The 22,256-nt window shown below is 58.5% G+C and overlaps 9 protein-coding genes and 2 pseudogenes across 9 annotated transcripts in view; 4 read left to right on the forward strand and 7 right to left on the reverse strand.

Annotated features, from left to right (window-relative positions):
- ACA1_400390 (alpha amylase, catalytic subfamily protein) overlaps positions 1-1,707 on the reverse strand; it is a gene marked incomplete at both ends in the record, with an annotated part of 3,812 nt that extends 2,105 nt beyond the window's left edge. The window contains 7 exons of the mRNA XM_004333937.1: positions 135-276; positions 379-518; positions 592-731; positions 809-901; positions 1,039-1,100; positions 1,194-1,379; positions 1,573-1,707. Coding sequence (XP_004333985.1) covers positions 135-276; positions 379-518; positions 592-731; positions 809-901; positions 1,039-1,100; positions 1,194-1,379; positions 1,573-1,707 — 898 coding nt within the window. The remainder of the gene's footprint in view (positions 1-134; positions 277-378; positions 519-591; positions 732-808; positions 902-1,038; positions 1,101-1,193; positions 1,380-1,572) is intronic.
- A 414-nt stretch (positions 1,708-2,121) lies between these two features.
- On the forward strand, positions 2,122-3,726 carry ACA1_400500 (annotated as a pseudogene).
- Positions 3,727-4,013: 287 nt separating this feature from the next.
- ACA1_400510 (uncharacterized protein) lies at positions 4,014-4,452 on the forward strand (the record flags this gene model as incomplete). Its single annotated transcript, XM_004333938.1, has 2 exons — positions 4,014-4,140; positions 4,226-4,452. The coding sequence occupies 2 exons, from the start codon at positions 4,014-4,016 to the stop codon at positions 4,450-4,452; spliced, it is 354 nt and encodes a 117-aa protein (XP_004333986.1).
- Positions 4,453-4,713: 261 nt separating this feature from the next.
- ACA1_400520 (uncharacterized protein) lies at positions 4,714-5,127 on the forward strand (the record flags this gene model as incomplete). Its single annotated transcript, XM_004333939.1, has 2 exons — positions 4,714-4,819; positions 4,889-5,127. 2 exons carry the CDS (start codon positions 4,714-4,716, stop codon positions 5,125-5,127), a joined length of 345 nt encoding a protein of 114 aa, XP_004333987.1.
- A 144-nt stretch (positions 5,128-5,271) lies between these two features.
- Positions 5,272-6,091, reverse strand: ACA1_400530 (annotated as a pseudogene).
- A 1,097-nt stretch (positions 6,092-7,188) lies between these two features.
- ACA1_400540 (sphingosine hydroxylase) lies at positions 7,189-8,329 on the reverse strand (the record flags this gene model as incomplete). Its single annotated transcript, XM_004333940.1, has 4 exons — positions 7,189-7,420; positions 7,533-7,656; positions 7,783-8,128; positions 8,237-8,329. 4 exons carry the CDS (start codon positions 8,327-8,329, stop codon positions 7,189-7,191), a joined length of 795 nt encoding a protein of 264 aa, XP_004333988.1.
- Positions 8,330-8,959: 630 nt separating this feature from the next.
- ACA1_400550 (tRNA (guanineN1)-methyltransferase) lies at positions 8,960-10,273 on the reverse strand (the record flags this gene model as incomplete). Its single annotated transcript, XM_004333941.1, has 5 exons — positions 8,960-9,057; positions 9,151-9,253; positions 9,337-9,589; positions 9,667-9,710; positions 9,854-10,273. 5 exons carry the CDS (start codon positions 10,271-10,273, stop codon positions 8,960-8,962), a joined length of 918 nt encoding a protein of 305 aa, XP_004333989.1.
- Positions 10,274-10,735: 462 nt separating this feature from the next.
- Positions 10,736-16,598, forward strand: ACA1_400560 (uncharacterized protein; the record flags this gene model as incomplete). The annotated part of the gene is given in 23 exon segments (XM_004333942.1): positions 10,736-11,068; positions 11,080-11,533; positions 11,671-11,843; positions 11,928-12,012; positions 12,128-12,249; positions 12,368-12,488; positions 12,576-12,632; positions 12,740-12,873; positions 12,949-13,124; positions 13,229-13,347; positions 13,510-13,602; positions 13,704-13,822; positions 13,977-14,042; positions 14,218-14,263; positions 14,375-14,487; positions 14,590-14,713; positions 14,808-15,007; positions 15,086-15,173; positions 15,264-15,392; positions 15,542-15,667; positions 16,039-16,212; positions 16,308-16,412; positions 16,492-16,598. The coding sequence occupies 23 exon segments, from the start codon at positions 10,736-10,738 to the stop codon at positions 16,596-16,598; spliced, it is 3,264 nt and encodes a 1,087-aa protein (XP_004333990.1).
- A 369-nt stretch (positions 16,599-16,967) lies between these two features.
- ACA1_400570 (ubiquitin domain containing protein) lies at positions 16,968-19,222 on the reverse strand (the record flags this gene model as incomplete). The annotated part of the gene is made up of 7 exons (XM_004333943.1): positions 16,968-17,110; positions 17,186-17,307; positions 17,384-17,560; positions 17,624-17,790; positions 17,878-18,065; positions 18,287-18,940; positions 19,027-19,222. The coding sequence occupies 7 exons, from the start codon at positions 19,220-19,222 to the stop codon at positions 16,968-16,970; spliced, it is 1,647 nt and encodes a 548-aa protein (XP_004333991.1).
- Positions 19,223-19,383: 161 nt separating this feature from the next.
- ACA1_400580 (uncharacterized protein) lies at positions 19,384-20,681 on the reverse strand (the record flags this gene model as incomplete). The annotated part of the gene is made up of 5 exons (XM_004333944.1): positions 19,384-19,743; positions 19,831-19,936; positions 20,040-20,202; positions 20,326-20,462; positions 20,566-20,681. The coding sequence occupies 5 exons, from the start codon at positions 20,679-20,681 to the stop codon at positions 19,384-19,386; spliced, it is 882 nt and encodes a 293-aa protein (XP_004333992.1).
- A 420-nt stretch (positions 20,682-21,101) lies between these two features.
- Positions 21,102-22,190, reverse strand: ACA1_400590 (SEC7like domain containing protein; the record flags this gene model as incomplete). The annotated part of the gene is made up of 5 exons (XM_004333945.1): positions 21,102-21,290; positions 21,382-21,508; positions 21,599-21,824; positions 21,875-21,981; positions 22,063-22,190. 5 exons carry the CDS (start codon positions 22,188-22,190, stop codon positions 21,102-21,104), a joined length of 777 nt encoding a protein of 258 aa, XP_004333993.1.
- Positions 22,191-22,256: the final 66 nt, after the last annotated feature.

Below are 22,256 nucleotides of genomic sequence, written 5' to 3' on the forward strand. Positions count from 1 at the left end.
CGTACGACGACGACGACACACACACACACACACACACACACACACACACACACACACACACACACACACACACACGAGAAGACGTGTGAACTCCTGGAGAATCACGACGGTGAAGATGGGGAGGCCTCAAGCACCCTGGCAGAAGCGCTGGGCGGCGGCGAGCGGGACGTGCTTCACCGTGTCCAGACGGAAGCCGTCGCAGTCGGTGAGGGCGATCCAGTAGCGGTAGACCTGCACCAGGGCCGAGAGCGTGTCGCCTCTGTCGAGGTTCAGCGACTGCACGCACCAGACATGTCAGTGACTCGCTCGCAATTGCCGACACACGGAGAGAAAAAAAGATTGTCGACTGAAGCAAGAGTGGGTGGTGGCGCCAGTCACCTTGAGGGTCATGAAGTCGCCGCGCACGAACTCGGGGTGCTTGTCCCAGTCGGCGATCGTGCCGGCCCGGAAGTACCACTCGGGGTCCTGGAACTCCTTGGGCCACACCCCGTCCTCCAGCGACTGAATCTTCTCGCAGGCTGCCCAAGTGACAAGTTAGCGGAGGCGATGGCGATCGCATTGAATGCAGTGCGTGCGAGTGTTGGCGCGTACGTTTGCCGTGTTCGTCTTTCCACGCACCGAACGGGTGCTTGTGGTGGTCCCTGTAGGGCATGGTCGACACCATCTTGCCCTCGTGCTTGTAGAAGAAGTTGTCGCCCGTGTGATTGAAGATCACGTCCAGCAGCACATACCTGTAATGCGGCCATCGCGATTGCAGCCATGTCAGGAGTGCATGCGCGTGGGTGCGTGCGCGAACAAGGCTGCGTACATGCCCATCGAGTGCGCGAGCTTGACGAGTTCGATGAGGTCTTCACGAGTGCCGAGGTGCGGGTCAACCTCCAGGAAGTTCTGGATCGCATACCTGTCATACGCGCACACAACACACCACACACACCACACACACACCACACACACCACACACGCATAAAAATCGACATCAGCAGGACACACAATCGGCGACATAGCACATTGGGCTGTGTTGCTACTGACCCGTGGTACGTGGGCTCGTCTATCCGCTGCTTGTAGATCGGCCCGAGCCAGATCGTGGTGATGCCCAACCCCTGTCGCCGTGCGTACGAGCGGATGATGGCTCTCACGTGAGTTAATGCGGGCGGTGCTGATGATGGGGTGGTGGCCTATGTGGCTGCGCGCACCTTGATGTAGGGCAGCTGGGACATGATGCCGCGCAGGTTGCCGCCCTGCCACTGCATGGCCGACGTCGCCCATGCCTCCTTCTCGCCCTCGGGCAGCGCAAACTCGGCCGCGCGCTCCGGCTTGTAGAGCGCACGCTCGCTCTCCTTCCCGTCGCTGAACCGGTCGGGCAACAGGAAGTAGCACACCTGGGGCAAGCCACGAGTGAGCAACACGCCACAAAGGACCAGTTACGAGGGTTAAGGTACGTAGACACTTTGTGTGCGCACGAGAATGACTTCATTGTATTTTCTTTTTCTTTTTAAATATCGATATTATTTTTCTATCTTAAAAAAAAAAACTACAAGCCTGTTGCTGCAAGCCTGGTAATTGAGTGAGTACCTGGTCGTTCCAGCGGCGGGGACTGGGGTGAGCGCCTCCCTCGGGCAGCAGGGCTTCGAGGTCGAGGTCCTCCAGAGAAGTTGGCACGGGCGGGAGGACTCTTCCGGAGGCGGCCTGTGGTTGCTCTGCTTGCATGCTGCTGAGTAGTTGGGTTGATTTGGTGCTGTTTTCTTCTGCGCGGCCACCACTGGTTTTTTCTTCTTTCCTGGCCACACCAGGACAATGTCGAACGTTCTTCTCGGCCCGTTCGGCCAGCGTCGCCGATGCCTCATCTCCTCGGAATTCGCTTGATTGGTCTCATTTTCTTTTTTCATTTCTTAGTTCTTTCTGCTTAACTTTCTCAATATATTTATTTTTATTTGATTATTTGCACGGATGGGAAGGCGAGGCGGAGGGGCGGTGCGTGGGGCCTCGAGGGGGCAGTCTCAGTCGGCAAGGAAGCCGGCGCTGCCGCATACGGAGGCCTACCAGCGGATGAATTTTTTGTACCACGCCGCGCACCAGGTCGTAGCCACAAATCCGGCCTTGGCCCGCCTCTACATCCGCAACATGGTCCTCGTTGCCAAAAAGCTAGTCCTCCGCATGTACCACCGCCCTGCCCAAGCGCCCATTTATTCTGTATTTATTCTGTATTTATTGTGTATGGATTATTTATTTATTTTATTTATGGGTACAGAGACGCGACAATGAAGGCGACCTACTGCAAGGGCTGCTTCTCGCTGCTCATCCCGGGCCTCTCCGCGTCTGCCCGCGTTGCACACGGTACAAGCGGCGGTCGTGTGAAGTCGTGTGCGGCTGTGCTCACACGCCACTGTTCTCTATCCAGGCGCCAGGCGTCGTTATCTCGTCACATGCCAACACTGCGGCAAGGCAAAGCGCTCCGTGATCCACCCGCCCAAGCCCCCATCACCCACGGTCCGTTCGCCTCCCTCACAACAACAGCAGAAGAAGAAGAACCCTTCTGTTCTGTCGCTGACGCCCGCTGTGTGTGTGTGTGTGTGGCAGGAGGGCGACGCCACGACAGTCGTGGGCACGGAGCCGGGCGAAAAAGGGTCGCAGTTTATGGGGGAGGATCGCCGAGAAGAAGGCCCGGGCCAGGAAGAGGAGGAAATGGGCCTCAGTGCGAGCGCGACACGACGGGAGCGATGCCTGGAGGTGCCCAAGAATCACCACAGCCGCTTCGTCTACACCAACCCCGCGTGTTTGCTCACCGCCAAGGGCGCCCGCGCCGACGAACCGCCCCACGTTGCATTCGTCTCGCGCCTCTCCTGCATCAACAACAACGTACGCCCCATGGTCATGTACAGTCATCATCAGGCGCTGACGCGAGCGCAACTCACCGTTGACGTCGCACGCGCGTCTCTCAGGGACTGTTCTTCTGCGCTCTCTCCAAGCATTTGCCCGGGGTCGCCACTCTCGGTGCCAACAGCTGCTTCGGTACCAGTCCACCCACCCACCGCTCGCTCCCATTCCATGGCCACGCTGCGCTGACGCACCACCCTGCATCATCGCTGATGAATGAATGTGAACCAGTGCTGAACGTGCCTGTCGCGGGAATGGAGGAGTCGATACGGTGCTACGCCACGGCCGCCGAGCAGGCCGAGGGAGAGGGCGAAGTGGATCAAGCGCAGACGCCAGAGTGCGGCCTGCAGGTGTGCAAGCCCGGGTGGTACCCACGCGAGGAGGAGGCGACGGAGGAATCGACCGACGCCGAACCGGCGGCCGGCGGCAAAGGCGCGCGAGGAAAGAACAAGCCGCGCGGCGCGATCCGGGCCGAGATGCGTCAGAAGAAGCGGGACATCGTGCGAGGCGAGCTGGACGCGAAGCTGAAGGGCAACCTCGCGCTGGACGAGTGCGTGGCGCACATCGAGTGCTCGGTGGAGAGCAGAGACGAGGCCGAGGGTCAAGTACTCCTCTACGCCATGATCGAGAGGCATGCAGCCCCCCCCCCAAACCACACGCCATTTCCTCTGCGCATACTCACTGTCGCTTTCTTTCGTTCTTTCTTCCTTCTTATTCTGTGGCGCGTCATCAATCAGGGTGTGGGTGCAGCCCGAGTATTGGACGGGGAAGACGTTCGTCCACACGCGAGAAGACGTGCCGCCCTACCTGGCCTACCTCGGCGATGGCCGCTTTGGCTACAAGCACTCTTGATTCGAATGGTAGGTGGGTGGTGCACCGCGTTGAGCGCACACATGTGGCCGTTGACGTTGGAACGGCAGCAGCTGGCGGCTCACGCTCGCACGCGGCAGGAGCTGACCGCACACATGAAATTCAGCAGGGTTGCGACAAGCGATTCGATTGGTTGGGTGTGGTTCCGTGGTGATCACCCTCGAACATAAAGTTTATGTCAAAGTTCAACACACACATACACACACACGCCATAAGCAAAGCACTCCACAACACACAACGCAGCCAACTGAAATCCAACTCTCATCAGCATGCAGAGAGCCTCCACCATCACCATCGCCTTGCAGCGCAGGTCTACTGCCGCCCTTCTCTCCAGCGTCTCTTGTCGCGCCCTTGCGCCCGCCTCCCGACGATACGCCGACCTGGGCGGACAGCTCAGTACGCTCCTCCCCCCAAAGCTCGTGTGCGGGCCTCACCTCACCTCGTGTCGTGTCGTGTCGTGTCGTGTTGTCACCCATGACAGACAAGGAATACGAGAACTACATCAGGAAGGAGCGGGCGCTGCAGAGAGAGCTCGAGGGCAGCGACAAGCACAACGTGCAGGACCAGGCGAAGGACGGCGAGAGGCTGACCTCGCCAGAGGGCGCAGAGTCGGAAAAGCCGCTCAACCCCGGCGGACGCCAGTTCGGCGAGCCCCAGCCGCCGGAGAAGGTCACCGATCCCAAGGAGCACGACCTCCCCCTCTTCTGATCCCTCTTCAACTCTTGTCGATAGACCCCATATACTTCATCAACCCCTACACATGATCTTCGCCAGCAGCATGCACAAGGTGTCGCACATCAACGTGAACCTCGAGTAGCAGAGGGAGGAAGCGGAAGAAATTCAGCTTGAAGGTGGAGTTGTTTTGGGTGGGTGCCCACGAGGCAGGTGCCACACCGACTCAGTGAGGTTGTGAACACTGAAGCACAGCGATACACATAAAGCTTCAACTACAAGAAACTCAAGAACACCATGCAACGTGCCGCCAACATCACCCAGCGCCAGGCGACCAGGGCGCTGATGCCCGCCCAGCGCACCCTGTTGGCGCGACCATACGCCATTCTAGGGGGGCAACTCAGTATATAGCGCCCCCCCCCCACCCATGTTTCACGCATGATCTTTGTAAGCTCACCCTTGTGCTTGCCAGACAAGGAGTATGAGGCTAGCCAGAGAGAGGAGAAGAGCAATCAGCAGCAGCAGCAGCAACAAGAGCTGGAGGGCGCGGAGGGCGTGCTGCCGGATGACGCGGCGGGGCCGGAGGTCATCGAGGACTGGAAGGCCATGCACGAGCCCGTGTCGGGCAAGGGGCGGCTTCACCCCGGCATCGTCCAGCCCGAGGATCTGGTGAAGAAAGACCCGAAGATGCACGAACTGCCCATTTTCTGAGTTGAGCCGCAGCAAAAGAAGAAGAAACGAAACTAGAACGCAAGGTTGGTTTGGGAGGTGGGGAACGAAAGCCAATGAGAGGAAGAGGAATAAGAGCCTTTGCTATGTGTGGTAGCTGATTATCTATTGGTGCCTATGTACCACTTACTCCTTGTGTGGGCAGCCATTGGCGCGTGCCCACTGAAGCACTTCATGGTGCTCCTTCTTGGCCGCAGCTGCCGTTGTCTCTTCGTCCCACGGACAGCCCTGGGCGCGGGCCCACTGGAGCACCTCGAGGTGGCCCTTGCCGGCCGCCGCCGCACAGGTCCATTCGTCCCACCTGCAGCCCTGAGCGCGGGCCCACTTGAGCATCTCAAGCTCTCCTCTCTGCGCCAGGCCTGCGCAGGTGCGTTCGTCCCACGGACAGCCTTTGGCTCGCAACCACTGCAAGCCCTCGAGAGTCCCCTTCATGGCCGCAGCGAAGCAGGTGTCCGAGTCCCACGGACAGCCCTGGGCACGGGCCCACTGGAGCACCTCGAGATGGCCCTTCTTGGCCGCGGCTTCGCAGGTCGACTCGTCCCACCTGCAGCCATGAGTGCGCGCCCACTGGAGCACCGCGAGGTCTCCCTGTTTGGCCGCGGCGGCGCAGGTCTTCTCGTCCCACGGACAATGGTTCACGCGGGCCCACTGAAGCAGCTCGAGATGGCCCTTCTTGGCCGCGGCTTCGCAGGTGGTCTTGTCCCATGGACAGCCCTGGGCACGGCCCACTTGAGCACCTCGAGATGCCCGCCCTCGGCTGCGCCTCGCAGGTCTTGGTGTCCCACGGACAGCCGTTGTTGTGGGTCCACTGGAGTACCTCGAGGTGTCCCTTCTTGGCCGCGACCTTGCAGGTCCCCTCGTCCCACGGGCTTCCCTCGGCCCGCGCCTGCTGGAGCTTTGCGAGCTTCCCCTTCTTGGCCGCTGCTTTGCAGGTCTTCTTGCCCATCTGTCTCGCTTGTTGTTCTTCTCTGGTCTTAAGCCGCAGGCCAAGCACAGCCACCACTAGTTAACCAAAAGGCGGCGGAGTGGACAAAAATGGTGAAGTCTATCTCCATTTGTTGTCCGTCCCATTGGTCGGTTGTATGATTGACAATTGGCTGGATCAACTCTTAAAAGTCACTTCAAAATTTAAAATGCTGACCGCGGAACTCAGCTTGACGGGAGATGGAAGAAGGCGCGCAGCAATTACAAGAAAGGGTTGCCCAACCCAACACAAACTAAAGCAGCAGTAGCAACAGCAGCAGCACAACATGTGGATCATCATTCCGATCATCATTCCTTTTGGCCTGATCTCGCGCAGCTACCACAAACTCAAGCAAGTGATACGACGCCGAAGGCACCGCCGCATGACCGAGAAGCAGGCCCTGGCCGACCACGACCTACACCACACCGTCCTCTACTGAGTGCACCACAGCCCCCCGCACCCCCCTCCACACACATAACTTCTCCAACGGCGAGGAGATGCCTCACCGCCATTAAAACCGTTCCGCGGAAAAAATGAGAACCAATGGAAAAACGGCAAACAACTCGACTTAATGTTGCTGGGTAAAATGTTGGCGATGCCACCAGATGTGGGTCATTGGCGCTCTGGTGAACACAGCACCAGCACTTTCACACCAACACGCACAAACACATATCCACCAACCTACGTGTGATTTGAAGCAGAAGCACCAACACATCAGTGGCACTAACGGCTACTCGACAACAAACAAGAGCAAGGATGTGGGTCTTCATACCAATCATTGGACGGCTTCCGCTGGGACCCATCAAGCGCGGCTGCCATCGATTCAAGCAGGCCATCCTCCGACGGAAGGACCCTCAACTCGCCGCGAAGAAGGAGGCCGACTATCAACGACATCACCACCACGACCCCAACGACCACCACTTTGTCAAGCTGGACTAGACCCACATGACAACACACACACAAATAAAAGATGCATCTCAATACCCACTCAAGGAGAAGGAGCGTAGCACAAGCGGAGGGTCGCTATCACCCTCCGGAAGCTGATTGTTGGAGTCGAAGGAGAAGTAGTACTAGTGCGACTACTCGGCTTTCCTCTTGGCGTCGAGGTGCTTCTTCTCCTCCGCCTCTTTCTTGACCTCGTCGCTCACCATGTCGTCGAGGGAGTACGGGTAGATGGTGCCGCCCAGCTCGTCCCAGAGCGTGAAGAAGGGCTGCGAGAAGTTGTATCGGATGCCCTTGCCCCAGTGGTGGATGTCGTGGTACGCAGCCGTCGCGAAGCACAGGTGAAGCGGGTCGAACGGGAGCACATACCTTCATGAATGGAATACATCCATCATCATGTCAGTCGGGCGCACTGTGTGTGTGTGTGTGTTGTGCGGTTGTGCGGTGTGTGCGAGAGAGAGAGCGAAAGGCGACACGGTACCCGCAGTGGTCGTGCACGGTCTTGATGGTGGCGAAGCTGGTGAAGAGGGTGGCCGTCCACGGGTGCATGTCGAGGAGCAGCACCGGCAGACCACCGCCCACGGTGTCCATGCAGAGTCCCTCAACTGAGATGAAGCACAATTAGCCATCATCGACGCAGCCAGACGAAGAAGGGCGATTACGAAAGAGTGACGGTGCGTGACGAGGGGAGAGAAGATGAAGATGGTTGAGGTGGGGAATGGACTGGGTACCGGGGTGGTTGTAGAGAGCGCCGAAGGCGTAGGGCACGGTGAGCTCGTGGTGCACGGAGTGGAAGTGGCGGTAGAGAAACTTGTTGCGGTGGAAGAGGCGATGCATCCAGTACTGGTAGGTGTCGAGCATGAAGGCGCCGATCATGAGCTTGATGAGGATGGTGCCCACGTCTTCCATCTCCCTCTCCAAATCGCGCGGCACGATCCACACGAACACGATGGCCACCACCATCTGGATGAAGTGCTGCAGCGCTACACGCGAGATTACGTGGCCCACCGACACCTTGTTCTTGGGCCGCTGTGGAGGGTCGATCTTGTACCTGCGCAGGAACTTGGGATCGAGCGTCTCCAGCACGTAGAGGGCGGTCGAGTAGATCCAATAGGCCGTCACGGGGCCGGCGATGAGACCGATATCAGAAGATTCTACGGTCGTGCCGAAGAGATCGAAGGACACCTGGGGCAGGTAGTGGTCAAAGACCGGGCCAGGGTGCTTCATGAAGGAGACCAGATCGTGTCCGAAATCGAGCGCCGTGCCATTTGATGCCATTTTCGATGCGATCTGCACGGAAGCAAATTGATTTAATAAATTATTTAAATATTATATCCGCAAAATCTGCGAGCTAGCTCTTCGCATTAGCCACCATGCCCCATCCAATTGGCCGGCAGACGTACCCAACTGTTGCGATCGAAGTTGCCAGCGTCGAATGCATGAAAAAATGCGCATAAAATGCAAAATTGCTGCCGGAGAAACGGACACACACCATTGCAAAAATGTCAAGTATTCTCGGGCTTTTTGTCTTGGCATTCTTCTCATTCTTCATATATGCCGCTTTTCTTGGGCTCGTTGCCTTCTCTTTCTTGCGCCTGTGAATGAAATCCGGCACTACAGCCCCAATCGCCGGCGAACGACCTTTCCCCCATCATGCGTTGGAAGAGGAGATCAACTCAGTACACTAGCTAGCATCTTCCTCTTTTGTCTCTCCTTCTCGGCCTTCCGAAGGATCCTCTCCGCCTTCTCCGGCGGACGCTGTCGTCGGTGTTGAAGTTGTCTCTTCAGGCTCGTTTCGCTTCTCCTCCGGCTTGAGCTTTGCGCGGCCGGGGCTTGTGTAGGCACTCCTGTTCCGTGTCACACAACTGTGAGACTTCATCCATTCATATCCACCACCCCTCCGGCTCCTCAAATCACCCAACGCAGCACAAACCTGGTCGGCATCGATTTGGCGAACGCCGCAGCCCAGTCTCCGGTCTCAGCGACGTTGGTCATGATTTCAATCACTGTGTGTCACACGTAGGTGGTGAGAGTCAGTCTGAAGCTTGTTTACGGAGGAGCGAAAGCGGGAAGGAGCGATAACGAGGCCGCAAGCTTACCATGGTTGATGTTGAGTACTGTCCTGGAGGCTTGGGTGTATCGCTTCACGGGCAAGCAGGCCGTCTGAATGCCTAACCGTTCCGCCTTGCCCAGCGTCATGCCCTGTTTCGCCAGAGAGAGAGAGAGAGACCAGATCAGCCATCAGGCCAAGCACGTGTTGCTTATGAAAGTGTCAGCCGCGGTACCTTCTGTATGTGCACGTCCGCAATGCCGCCGATGATGTAAATATGTTCAGGATTCAGCGTCTCCAGGATGTTAGGCGAGTCCGGCGACAGGTAGACGATCTTGTCCTTCTGCTCGTGGAAGGCGTCGATGAAGGACTCTTCGTGCTTGGCCAGCTGCCACTGAGAGGACCCGGTGTTCCTCTCCACGGCCTCCTTCACTCGGCCCTTGAGATAGGTGAGGTGCATCTCCAGGGGACGGCTGTGGTGTCGAATCCTGAGAAAACCACAACACCAGCAGCGAACGTGTTAGACACTCGCCAGTGCAGTACCATCGCCGACTGTCGCGCGTACCAGCCATAGGCGGTGTTGATCTGACTCGCCACGCTGCGGATCTCCTGTTTTCATAAATAGGCATTGATTTGATTTAATTCACAAATCATTTTATAAGATGAACTATGGAGAGGCCAGTAAATAAATCATAAGAAAAGCAAGGATTATAAGAACAAAATAAGCAATTATATTTGCAATTGGGTTGTACCTTTTCATTCAGAAAATCTTGAAAATCGAGATCGACGACGAGACGGGGGTGATTCTTCTCGAGGGGCACCGACGTACGAATTCGGGGGTTCTTCTTTTTCTTCCTCTCTGGTGGTTGTTCGCCGCGTGCGATGGCCTCCTGCTCCAGCCTCTGAATCTCTTGCTTCTTTTCCCTCCTCTTCTGTCGGCGATGCTGCCAATGCGCCACCCGTCGTTCCTCCCTCCGCTTCATCTTCGCCTCCTTTCGTGCCTGTGCAGCTTCCATCGTGTCCTCACCCTCCTGCGCGTTCCCAGCATCGCAATCAACATTCAGTTCTTTCTCATCGTCTGCTGTCGAGATGCCTTCGGATTGGGCACCGCCCTTGTTGGCCACGTCCTCCTGGTTTCCGCCTCCGGTCGCCCCCGTCGCTCGCTCCTCCATCCGTGCCGATCTCTGAGCTCTGTGGTTGTTGTGCACTAGCCTCCCGCTTCCAAGTGCTTCAGCACAGGCCTTGCCTTCCCGTTTATTTCCGAGGACCAGTTCAGCTGCCGTCCACCTGGTCCTGCTCCACGCCGTGCCTGCCCCCTTGGAAGAGGAGAAGAAGAAGCACCTCATGTGAAGGGGCTGGTGGCGCTGTATTGAATACGTGGCCCGCGCAACCAGCCTCGTTTCTGGTCTAACATTCATTGGCGGTGTGTGACCATCGATCGGGCGAGCCTCGGCTGATCCGAGCAGCCGCAATGTTCAAGGGTGTCTGCTGTGCACAAACAGGGCTGAGTGGTGAAGTGGTGAAGTGAAGCCTTGCCGGGTTGGGCAGGTTACACCTCTTTGGCCGAAGTGACCACCTCGATTTTCTTTTCCTTTTCCTTTTACTCTTTTTCTTTCATTTTATTTGCGCACAAGATGAAGAGGAAGGTGCGGGAGGAGCAAAATGGCGGGGCTGTGGCAACGGGCAAGCGAAAGAAGGAGGAAGACGTAGAGGCTGAAGATGGTGAAGAACAGGATGGAGAAACGATCTCTCCGAATGGGGAGGCTGGCGCGAAAGCAGATGGAGGGGGGGAGGCGAAGATTAAATTCACTCTCAAGTCGACGACGCCGCTCAACAAGGGATTTTCGTTCAAATCGAAGCCACCACCCAAGCCAAAGAAAGGGCAGCCCAAAGCAGCCGATGTGGAATCGAAACCGAGCAAATCGGCCACCATTGTGCAGCTGCCCAAGAGTTACGATGCAGTGGCGGTCTTTGAGAGCACCTGCCGTTCTTTGCCGGCAGCGGCCTGGACGACTCGCCAGCGACCTCGACCGCCACGCTCAAGTCGGGCAGCAGCGGCGGCTGGCCAGACGAATGGGAGTGGGAGGAGGATGAAGACAGCAGCGACGGCGAGTGGGCGCCTTGGGGCACCAAGACCAGCAAGAACGATTCGCTCCTGGCGGCCTTCAACGCGGTGCAGCTTCGGCGGTGGGTGGAAGAGGCGGAGACCAAGCAGGAGGCCCTCTTCGTCGAAGAGCTGCGACGACGAACCGAGCAGGAGCGCGAGAAGGAGCGCGAGCGGGAAAGGGAGCGCGAGCGTAAGGAGAAGGAGAAGGAGGATGCCGAAGCCGCCGCCGCCGCCACTGCGACCGGCAAGAAGAAGCCCGCGGCCAAGACGGCGACGGGCAAGCGCAAGGGTCCCGCTGCCGCCACCGCAGCCGCTGCCACGCCCGGTAGGTTTCCTCTCCAACGTGGCGCCACCACCACCACCACGCACTGACTGATCACATGTGTTGCGGTGTACGTGTGTCGTGTGTGTCGTGGTGTACGTGTGTGTGTCGTGTGTTTCGTGTGTCACTGGGACCCACAGCAGCAGCAAAGGGCGCAAAAGGAAAGGGCGCCAAGGCTGCCAAGGCCGCCAAGCCGGCGAAGAAGCCCAAGGTCACCAAGGGCAAAGCTGGTGCTAAGAAGGACGACGCCGGGCAGAGCGCTGATGGTATCAAAAAGGAGCGGGACGAAGACGGCGAACGGGAAAGAGACGAGGTGCGCCATTGCATCTTCTTCCTCCCCCTCTTCTGCCGTCCCTTCGTACGTACACGTGGGGCTCACGCTGCGCACACACCGCAGGAAAACGGAATCAAAGACATCGACGAGGCCTATTTGACCCTGTGGGAGCGCTTGCGGCTCGACATGATTCGATCCAAGAGCGAGGGTGCCGCTTTCCTCCCAACCCACTGGGAGTGCACACCACACCACACCACACCACACGGATCTGTTTGTTCTTCTGAAACTGAAACGCTAAGCCTGACGCTGTTCTCATTCGGCAGACCCCGCGTTTGCGCGTTACGCGTCGTTTCCGATCGACCGACTGAGCGACGTCAAGGTCTCCCTCACGGTGAACCTCTACCCGAACGGGTTTTCCCTGGGCGGCACCACTATCGGCGAGCAGGTGCGTACTTACACTTCTCCTTCTTCAAGCCTTGTCCCCCCAACAACAACAACGACAACAACGCGGGTGCGGTTAGGCTGAATCAAATTCTCGCTTTGTTGCGCTACTACGACTACAGCAAAGCGTTTCGTATCCGTACGACAGCTCGACGAAGGACTTCGTCAAGACGATCGACTCTCTGCGTCTCCCGCCGGACTTTGTCGAACTCCTGGACGAGATGCCCTGCGTCTACTACGACGGTACGCACGTCCAGATCTGCCAGCACTCTTCACACTCAGGCAGTACTCATGTGCTCATTGTCCGCCTTCACTCCCCGTAACCCGCAGGCTGCTTGGTGGTCGAAGTGCGAGACTTTCGAGGAAACAACACGTCCACTCTCACAGGTATTGACTCAATGAAGTGTGTCGTCGTGTCGTGTCGTGTCGTGTGCTTGCTTCCGGCAGGTTCGACAGCCAACTGAACTGATCGGCACGTTCGTGATATGGCATAGGTGGAGCGCCGGTGATTCGCCGAGTCCTGCTGCAGCCCGACACCGAGACCATCGTGAGCGATGTGGAACAGATATGCGCTGACCATGCCGACTGGACGTCCGATGACTGCCTCAAGATTGAGCAAAGCCTAGTGGTACCATGTGTGGTGGCGTGTGCGGCGTTGTGTGCTGCTACTGTGTGCTCATAATGATAAACCTCCGCTCCTCAGCTGGCGACCGCTCCTCCGCTGTGCCTTGAACCGGACATCAAGGTCGGGTTGGTGGCCAACGTGTTGAACTACAACAAGTGCAAGTACAACCTCACCCGCACCGCCAAGAAGAAGATCCTCTCCGCCTCCGACGTGCGCGGCGAAAAGGCCGCCATGCCCAAGAAGGGCGGTGTCAGGTGCGCTTGAGCTTCTCTTCTCTTCTCTTCATCCAAATGTGGTGACGTCAGTGATCTCAATATTGCGGTTTGTTTATGCGCTGACTGTGCGTTGCGTTCTGCAGCTTTGCGTTGATGGACTTCTTGAACAAGAAGAACTATCGGCCCTCCCAGAGCGCGCACGACAACGACACCCTTCCCCTGAACCGGAAGCCACTCAAGGACGTGGACAAGACCAAGAAAGGTACCCTCCGCTGCTCCAGTCAAAACACTTCAGTGTGTGCGTGTTCGTTCTCTGGTCATAAGACTTATCACCCAACGTTGCTGTTGTGCCTCTCGTTGTGTGTGTCGTGTGTGTTGCGTTGTGTGTGTCGTGTGTCGTGTGTCGTGTGAATTCATGGTACAGTCACCCTGCCGACCATGTCGCTGGCGCACGTTCGGAGCCTCAAGAAGTCCCCGATTCTGCAAAAGCGAGCCATCCAATTCCATGGCCGTGACGGTATCCAACAACAACAACACCGCCCCGAGCCCCGGGGTTGTCGTGTCCGCGCGCTAACCAACACCCGACAAATACCAACGACCAAACTATGACGCCGCTAGGACGCAGTTATTCTCACCTGGAGCTGCGGCCCAACCAGTACAACAACGGCTACGAGGCGGTCATCAGCGAGGGCATGTCAGCGGAGACCGTACAGGAGAACCCCACGCCTTTCCCCTTGGTACGCCCACAAGCCGCTTGCGCGCGTTGGGTGGTTGGTTGGTCGAGCGGTGGAGCGGTGGAGCGATCGATGAAAATTGTTGATATCGTACCGGTGGGCGCGGCTCAAATAGGGCAACGTGAGGGAGTCGGAGCTCTTCTTCACCCAGGTGAAGACCCTCTACGCCAAGGAGGGCAAGATCTGTCTCTACGACTCGGCCATGGTCCGGGCTCCCGCTCCCGTACGCAACCTCCCTTGTCGCCTCTGCGCTGAGTTCGTTTTGTAGAGAGGGGGGGTCTCAAGAGCTACGTCGCGCGTGCCTTTCCTCTGGTGTTTTTTAGCAGCAAATGCCGAACCTGAAGGCGACGGCCCCCCCGGGGGGCGGCGGCGCAATGCGGCCCAATCCCCAGCAGCAGGCCTACATGTCGATGATGCGCCGCACCGCAAACACACAACTGCCCGGTACGCCGCTTCTTTTTCCTCTCCTCTCCTCTTCTTCGCACGCGCATGTGAGGCTTTTTCGAGACCTTCGGCTGATGGTCGTTTGGTGTGGTGGCAATCGAGTCACCGTAGGCGGGAGACAGATGACGCACAGCCAACAGCAGGCCCTCTACCAACAGCTGGCCTCCCAAGCGGCCGGCGGCAACGCCAACTACCGCGCCGCTGCCGCTGCCGCTGCGGCCGCTGTACGCCTCTCTCTCTCTCTCTCTCTCTCTCGCACCCAGCTCTCATCGTGCGAGGTCGTCGTCGCCGTTTTCGATTGGTGTGTGCTGACCCCGCGTCTGCAGCAGGCCGCCGGGCAACAGCAGATGCAGCAACAGATGCAACAGCAGCAGCAGATGCAGCAGCAGCAACAGCAGCAGATGCAGCCGCAGCAGCCCTCCTACGAGCCGCAGCGTGGCTTCATGCCGGGTGAGTGCTCTCGCTCTCAAGGGTCCAGCAGCTGGTGATGGGGTGCGTATGATGGCTGGCTCACACGTGTGCGGTGATGGCACGGTACATGCAGGCGGGTACCCGCAGATGGCGACCAACGCGGGGCAGGCGACCGGGATGCCGCCCGGGGGGATGCCCGTCGGGCAGAGCAACGGTCCCCTCACGCCGGGCCAGATGAGCGGCCTGCCCATGAGCCCCCAGTCCATCCCCCACTCCGGACAGCCGCAGGGTGCGCCCATGTCTGGGCCGTTGACCCCGGGAGGAAGCCAAGCGGTACACGACACGACCGACACGAACGACACGTTGCGCAAGGTGTCCCGCCTATTGACGGTGTCGCCGACTTGGTCGCAGGTTCCGCCTCAGGCCGCCCAAATGGGTCCCGGTGGAGGGCAGATGCCGCCCTCGGTGGGCCAAGTCGGCGGAGGCCCCATGCCCGGTGGTACGCTGCTGTTGTCGTCGTCGTTTCCGTCCCCCCCCCATTCGTCTTCATGTTAAGCTGATGACGTGGAGTGACGTGCGCGATCTGCAGTGATGGGCGGCATGGTGGGAGGCGGCATGGGCGGAGGACCAGGCATGGTGGGAGGGATGCCCTCGTCCATGGGGCCGGGCGTGGGCATGTACTCGCAGGGAGGCATGCCCGCCGGCGCTCCACCTGGCGGTATGAGTCCCTCCCTCGACGTGTGCGCGTGCGTGTGCTTGCATGTTGCATGTGCGTGTGTGCGTGTGCGTGTTGTGTTTCGAGGGTCGGCTGCAGACCGCTCTGGCGTGTTTCTCGCGGTTGATTTGATGGTGGTGGTCGCTTGGCAGGGGCGATGAACCCGATGATGACGACGTACCGCCGAGGCTCGGGCGGGGCTGCGCCGATGCGAGGCCAGCCCGTGCGTGGGCGCGCCATGCCCACGTCCGGTGGACCCATGGCCCAAGGCCAACCTGGTACGTGCACTTTTTACCGTCATCTTCTCTTATTGACTTTACTTCTACATTTATTTAAATATGTGTGTGTGCATACTCTACAAATATGTGCATACATAGACTGTTTTCAAATGTTATTTATTTTCGTTTGGTGGCTGTCTCCGACCTATGTTCAGTGTCGGGAGGTGCTGGGGCTAGAGTGGTCCCTGGCCCTGGTGGCGGCGTACCACCAGCGGCATCTGGTAAGCTGGCGGTTTTGCTATCGCGCCCCTGCTTTGCTTTCTTGCTTGCTTGTTTCTTTTGTTCGCTTTATGCTACCGCACGCACGCACGCACGCACGCACAAACACACACATATTGACTGATCACGGTGTGCGCGTGTGGTGTGTGCAGTGGGGATGATGTCGCCTTCGGGAGTGCCTTCGCCGTCGACGATGGGTCCGCCTAGCTCGCCCTCGCTCACGGCCCCTTCGACGCCCACCACCATGGGTCCGATGACGCCCACGTCCATGGGCGGCATGTCCACCCAACCGCCCATGGGCATGCCGATGGGCATGCAACAGACCGGTACACTTCCCTCCCGTCTATTGCATTGAACACGTTAGCTGTTCGCAGTTGCGCGTATGCGTGCAATGTGCGAGCTAACTATGAAAACGAAGCAGGGATGCCGATGTCTCCGATGTCTCCCATGTCGCCGACGGGCATGATGCCCAACCCGATGGGTGCCCAGCCCATGGGGATGGGGATGCAGCCCATCCCGAACCCAGGTTCGCTTATTACAATACTACGCCCACCCGCACTGCTTCCTTCGTTACCCCGCTGTTCTGACCAAAGTGGTGACGGCAGGCGGCGTAGGTATGCCGCAGGGCATGCCCTCTGGGCCTGTGGCGGGGCGGGCGCAGCACCCGCAGGAGCGAAAATTCCTGCTCGAGAACATGCAGCAGAGAAAGTGAGGACCATGACGGTGGAGCACCACGTGTATGTACAAAAGGCTGGACCGAAATGAACGAGAAAAGCAAACCCTGGGCTGGTCGGAACAGGCAAGGGGTGCGGGCTGGGCTGATGAAGGGTTGTTCGAGTTGGGGTGGTGGCGCTGTAAGTACAACAAATAATAGACAAACGAGGTGGCACTCGAGCACCCTCCAAGGAGGGGGGTTGTAGTCGTAGGAGTCGTGAGTCGAGAAGAAAGGTTGGAGGGCCGGGACAGGAAAACTGCACTCCGCTTCGCATCGGAAGTGCCTGCACTGTGGCGCAAAGGTGAGATGCGGAGCAGATGGGAGCTCCAGGGAAAGGGGTATATTACCAAGGGGGGTGGGGGTTGCTTAACCAAGCTGGTTAAGGAGACGCTCGACGGCAGCGTTCACGTTGCCGCCGGTGGCCTGCAGCGCTGCGAGGTTGGCTTCCGTGTTGATGAACCCCATGTCCCTCAGCTGCTGCAACTGCTCTCTAAACGCCTCTTGAGGATCTGCGCAGCGAGAGGACCGGAGGTGAGTGAGTGCCCACGTGGGAAGCTAGCAACAGCAGGCGGGCGAACACGTACTGGTGACAGGCGGGGCCATTGCTGCTGGGAATCCGCCGCCGGCGCCCATCATTTGCTGCAGCATCTGCATCATCGGATTCAGCGCAGGCTGGTCGCCGCTCGCGGGAGCAGGGGCGGCGCCTCTGTGGGTGGACCAACGCGGCGTGAGCAAACAATAAAAAAAAGGTCAGCTCAGCTCGAAGAAGAACGCTCCCTTACCCGGTGGTGGAGGTTGGTGGTGCGGAGCCAGAGTCGGTCGCAGGGGTCGTCGATGAAGGGGCATCAGAGGTCGCAGGAGTTGCGGCGGGCGCGGCAGGCGGGAAGCCGAACGCGCCCAAGCCGCCCATACCTCCCAAGCCGCCCAGTCCACCCATACCTCCCATGCCTCCGGCAGCACTGAAGAGATGCGGGTTAGCCTTCAGTCGAAGTGAGTGCCAGGGGGGAGAAAGGACCGCGTACCCTCCGAAAGTGTTCTGCAGCTGAGACATGGCCTGTTGCATTTGCATCACGGCCTGCATGGTCTGCGGGTCGGAGAACCTCCGCAAGAATTCCGGGTTCTGAAGCATCTGGCGCATCTGTGGGTTGGATTGAAGCATCTGCTGGACCATCGGGTTCGAGTTCATCATCTGAGTATAGAGAGAAGAGCGCGAAACCGGATTGTTAGCGGGTGGGTGCTCTGGTGGGGCGATTCAAAGCTGATGAGAGCGACTTACCTGTTCAACGAGCTCGGGGTTGGAGAACATTTGCTGCATCATCTGTTGAACCATCGGGTTCTGCATGATGGCACCCATTTGTTCGGGGGACATGCCACCGAGACCGCCCATTCCACCCATGCCGCCCATGCCACCGAGGCCACTCATGCCGCCCATACCGCCGAGACCGCCCATACCTCCTGCCAGACCTGCGCAACATACCTTTAGTTTGGAGGCCTTCACGCACAATGTGAAGTCTGGAGAGACGAACTGGCGAAGGGGTTCTGCTGCTGCTGCTGCTGCTCCAGTGGCGCCCGATGCGGGAGCGGCAGAGGCGGGACGAGCCGCACCGCCTGCACGTGTGCGTGATAGGTAGGCGAGGTGAGCAAAGGAACAGGGATACGTCAAAGTTCAATGCAAATGGTCGTACCTGAGGCCCAAGGATTGGGCAGAGGAGCCGCGTTGGGCGTCGTGGTCGGCTGCTCGGTGGTGCCGCCACCGAGAAGGCTAGCAAAGGGATTGGTGGAGGCTGCGGCCTGCTGGGTCTGCGACTGGGTGGCTTCGTAGAGCGGCTCCTGGATGGTGGTGTAGAGCCTGCGAAGAGCGTTGAAGCCCTCGGGGTGCGCCTCGATGTTGCTCATCGCTCGGTCGGTGGTTCGCTGCAGCTCGCGCATGATCTCGGGGTTGGACTGCGCCTGCATGATCTGGCGAAGGGTGTCCGGGTCGTTCAGGATGTGACCCACCTCAGGGTTGTTCTCGACGATCTGGCGGATCTGCGGGTTGCTCATCATCATCGTTCGCAGAAGCTCGGGATTGTTCATCATCTGCTGCACCATCGGGTTCTGCATCATCTGCTGAACCATTTGGGGGTTCTGCATCATCTGGGAGTACATCTGCTGCAAATCGCCCCCGCCGCCGAGACCGCCAAGTCCTCCCATCCCACCCATTCCACCAAGGCCGCCCATTCCCGCAAACGGGTTTGTTGTAGCAGAGGGAGCGGCGGGCGTGGGCTGCGGGGCGGACTGTTGGGCAATGTTGTTGCTCGCGCCTCGAACGAGATGCACGGTGAAGCCATCCTTGATGGCTGCGCAGAGGCAAATTCGCGGTGAATAACCTTCAGATGAAAGCTACCACAAACGTCGGATTCAAGATGGCAAGCGAGGGGCTTACCGTAGCTTTCCACCGTTCTGGCATCCTTGAGGACATGGCCTCCAAAGATCAACCTTTGCTGCTCTGGAGGGATGTTGGTCTTCTCCTGCAAGACCTGCTTGAACTCCAGCACGGTGCCCGACGGATCCACCTCCACCACCAGCTTCTCGCCCTGGGAGCTCTTGATGGACACGCTTATCTTCCCTCCTTCGCTCATTCTCTCTGTATCTGTCTCTGCCCTCTTCTTCGCGATGGCCTTTGTGTTCTCTTCGATGTCGATCTCTCCCCAAACTCGTGCCACGTAAGCCAGCGAAAAACCGCCACCCGACTTTCTGCTGGCGCGGAAATGATATGGAAATTCATAGAGAAATGGCTCGCTCAACGGCGGCCACCCCGGCCACCTCTGCCGCCGCCTCGTCCGCCGCGGCCGCCGCGGGAGCTGTTGCCTGACGCCTTGATGGTCGCTTTCTTCTTCATGTCCTTGGCCAATTCCTCTTCGCTGTCCTCCTCGTCCTCGTCGCTGTCCTCTTCGTCTTCGCTTCCTTCCTCGTCATCGCTTTCATCGTCGCTTCCCTCTTCATCATCTTCGTCGTCTTCGTCTTCATCTTCATCCTCTTCGTCATCGTCATCGTCATCATCTTCATCTTCATCTTCTTCAGAGTCAGAGTCGTCATCGCCACCAGCAGATGAGCCACGGTTAGCGTGATTGGGGTTGGCGATCAACAGATCATCGTCAGCCTCCCCTTCAGAGACAAACACCAGTTGTGAGCGGCCAACACACACATCAGCCAAAGAAGGGCAATCAAAAGCGCGAGGCCGCATTACCGGGTGCTTGTTCGCCTGCTCTCTCTCGCACTCCTCAATCCAATCGTTCTGCACCTTGACAACCTCCGCACTGTTGGCGCACGCGGCGTATCTGTCCAGCAGGGTCCTGGGGAGTGAACGGGAAAGGGTGGCGCGTCAGCGAGAAGGCGAAGGGATTGCACACACCTCGACGATGATGGGCCGTTATGAGTGGGGTGGGGGCAGCCGACCTGTTGACTTCGAAGAACGAGTGGCCCCACTTGAACTTGCTCATGACCTGCTCGGCTTCCTCCTTGAAACCGGTGATGTAGAGCGTCGCCGCGGCAGCTTCGGCACAGGAGAGCTTCAACGGACGTCCGTAGTTAACGGGGTTGGCCGCCACAAGAAAAGGCACTGCGCCGCGCGTGACGAACCAAGCCGAGAAAGAAGAACATGGGTCAGCCCAGTGGGAAGGCGGTGCGCATCAAGAGAGAAGAAGAAGCAGAAGAAGAAGAAGAAGAAGAGATGCTTGCGTACGCAATCGATGGAAGCCGCCGCGCAGCTTGCTGAACGGAATGGAGTCGATCAAAGCCCACGAGCAATCAATGACGGAGACGCCGGAGGCTATGACGTGCTCTCTGTCCTCGGCGGACACGGACCTCTCCCCCATGGGACTGTGCACGGCACAATACTTCATCAGCACTGGGCAAGTCTGCCAAGAAGGAGGCCGGCAGGTTGTCTGACCCGGGCGAGTGATGGCTAGTGGTGGGGGCGTACCTGAGGACGACACCTCGGAAGCTTTGGCCCACGCGCATGTCTTTCATGTAGCCCAGCCTGCACAGCTTGCGGCCGGTGCACCTCTTGCCGTCGCACTGCCCAAAGTCCTGCATCATGATGAAGTGTAGAATCGTTTAACGAGAACAGCCAACGTGAAGACGTTGCGGAGATGGCGAACGTACCCACATAGCCAAATGGATGGGAAAGTGCACAACCTTGCCCTCATCATCTTCTTCAATTCCTCGAGCATACTCAGCGTGGCCTCGCACTCCGCGTGCCGGCTTATGGTGCCTGTGCATTCGTTAAATTCATGAAAATTTAATCTCTAGAATTAAGATGTACCTAGCGCGCCCTCGACCGCCGCCACGCCCCTTTCCTCCACGGGACCTAGTGCCATCCTCTTCAGCCGCAGCCTTCCTGCCTCTTCGCTCCATCTTGCTCGGAAAGAAAAAGATGCGAGGGATTTGTTCAATCTTGCAAACAAAAAAGAGTTGTATTTCGCGACTGTGTGCAGGGTCTGACGTGGCTGCAGCCCTTCACGACGAAGAGGATGAAGAGGAGGCCTCGGTGGCGGGGGAGGGCGAGGAGGGAACGGCGGCGGTGATGAGGCCATGCGCGAGACCGATCCGCTCAAAGATGGGCTGGAGGGCTGAGCGGATCTCCTTCCTTTCGCTCAGCATGAGGCCCACAAAGTGCCTGTAGAGGAGCGGCACATGCTTGCCGAACTGCACACACGACACACACACACACACACCAGGGGACCTTGATGAGACCACCGGGCTCAGGCAAAGGAGAGGAGACTCTGTGGTGGAGTACCTGAGACTCGTCGAACTGGAGGATGCCCTGGAGGATCTGCACCATGAGGCCCACCTTGGACTGCGAGTACGGCGAAGAGGAGTTGAGCGCCGTCTGGATGAACTCTTCGGCGAACTCGGTGATCAGCCTGTCGCGTGCCACACGACACACGGGTGTTGTGAGCGAGTGAGTGACACGAATGAGGTTTAGGGGAAAAACACTATGGGGGAGCGCGTACAGGGTGAGCCTCTTTTCGCTGACCTCCCTCTTCTCGGAGCCGTCGGGTTCGGCATAGAGCGTGAAGAGGATGCGCAGGCAGCTGCTCATGGCGGTCACCTCAATCTTGATGATGCGCGTCATCACGCCGGTGGGTCCCAGCCCAGTTCGCAGGCGCACGTCGTTGTTGGCCGAGTAGGCGAAGCGATAGCCCGAGATGATCGCCTCGAGGAACGACTCCACATTAGCTGCACGCCCACGCCCAACACCAACCCGAACGTCAGCGAAAACAGCCAACCGCGGTCTACTATGCGCGCGCTGAGCTCCATACCGAGAGAGAGGTGCTGGTAGTGCTCGAAGAAGATCTCGTTAACCGCCTGAAGGAGCAGCAGGTGGATAGAGCACCTGGCGACAGCGTTAAACAACAAAATTAAGTTCCAGGCCACAAAAAGAAGACCCAAATTGAATGTCGGACCGGTCGCTTACCTGGCGTTGACGGTGGCAAAGGAGGAGAACGCGTTTGGTGGGCGGTGAGGCGTGGACCTCTTGAGCTTGACCATCACAATCTCCTCGGGGCTGAGCTTGGCCTTGTCCAACGTCTCCTCCTCCTTCATCGCCTGATCATCGATTACACCCCACCCACACAACGATCGCGCCCGGTCAGTCTTCTTAAGAAGACG

This window comes from Acanthamoeba castellanii (genome assembly GCF_000313135.1).
Source record: "Acanthamoeba castellanii str. Neff unplaced genomic scaffold scf7180000084775, whole genome shotgun sequence".
NCBI lineage: Eukaryota > Discosea > Longamoebia > Acanthamoebidae > Acanthamoeba > Acanthamoeba castellanii.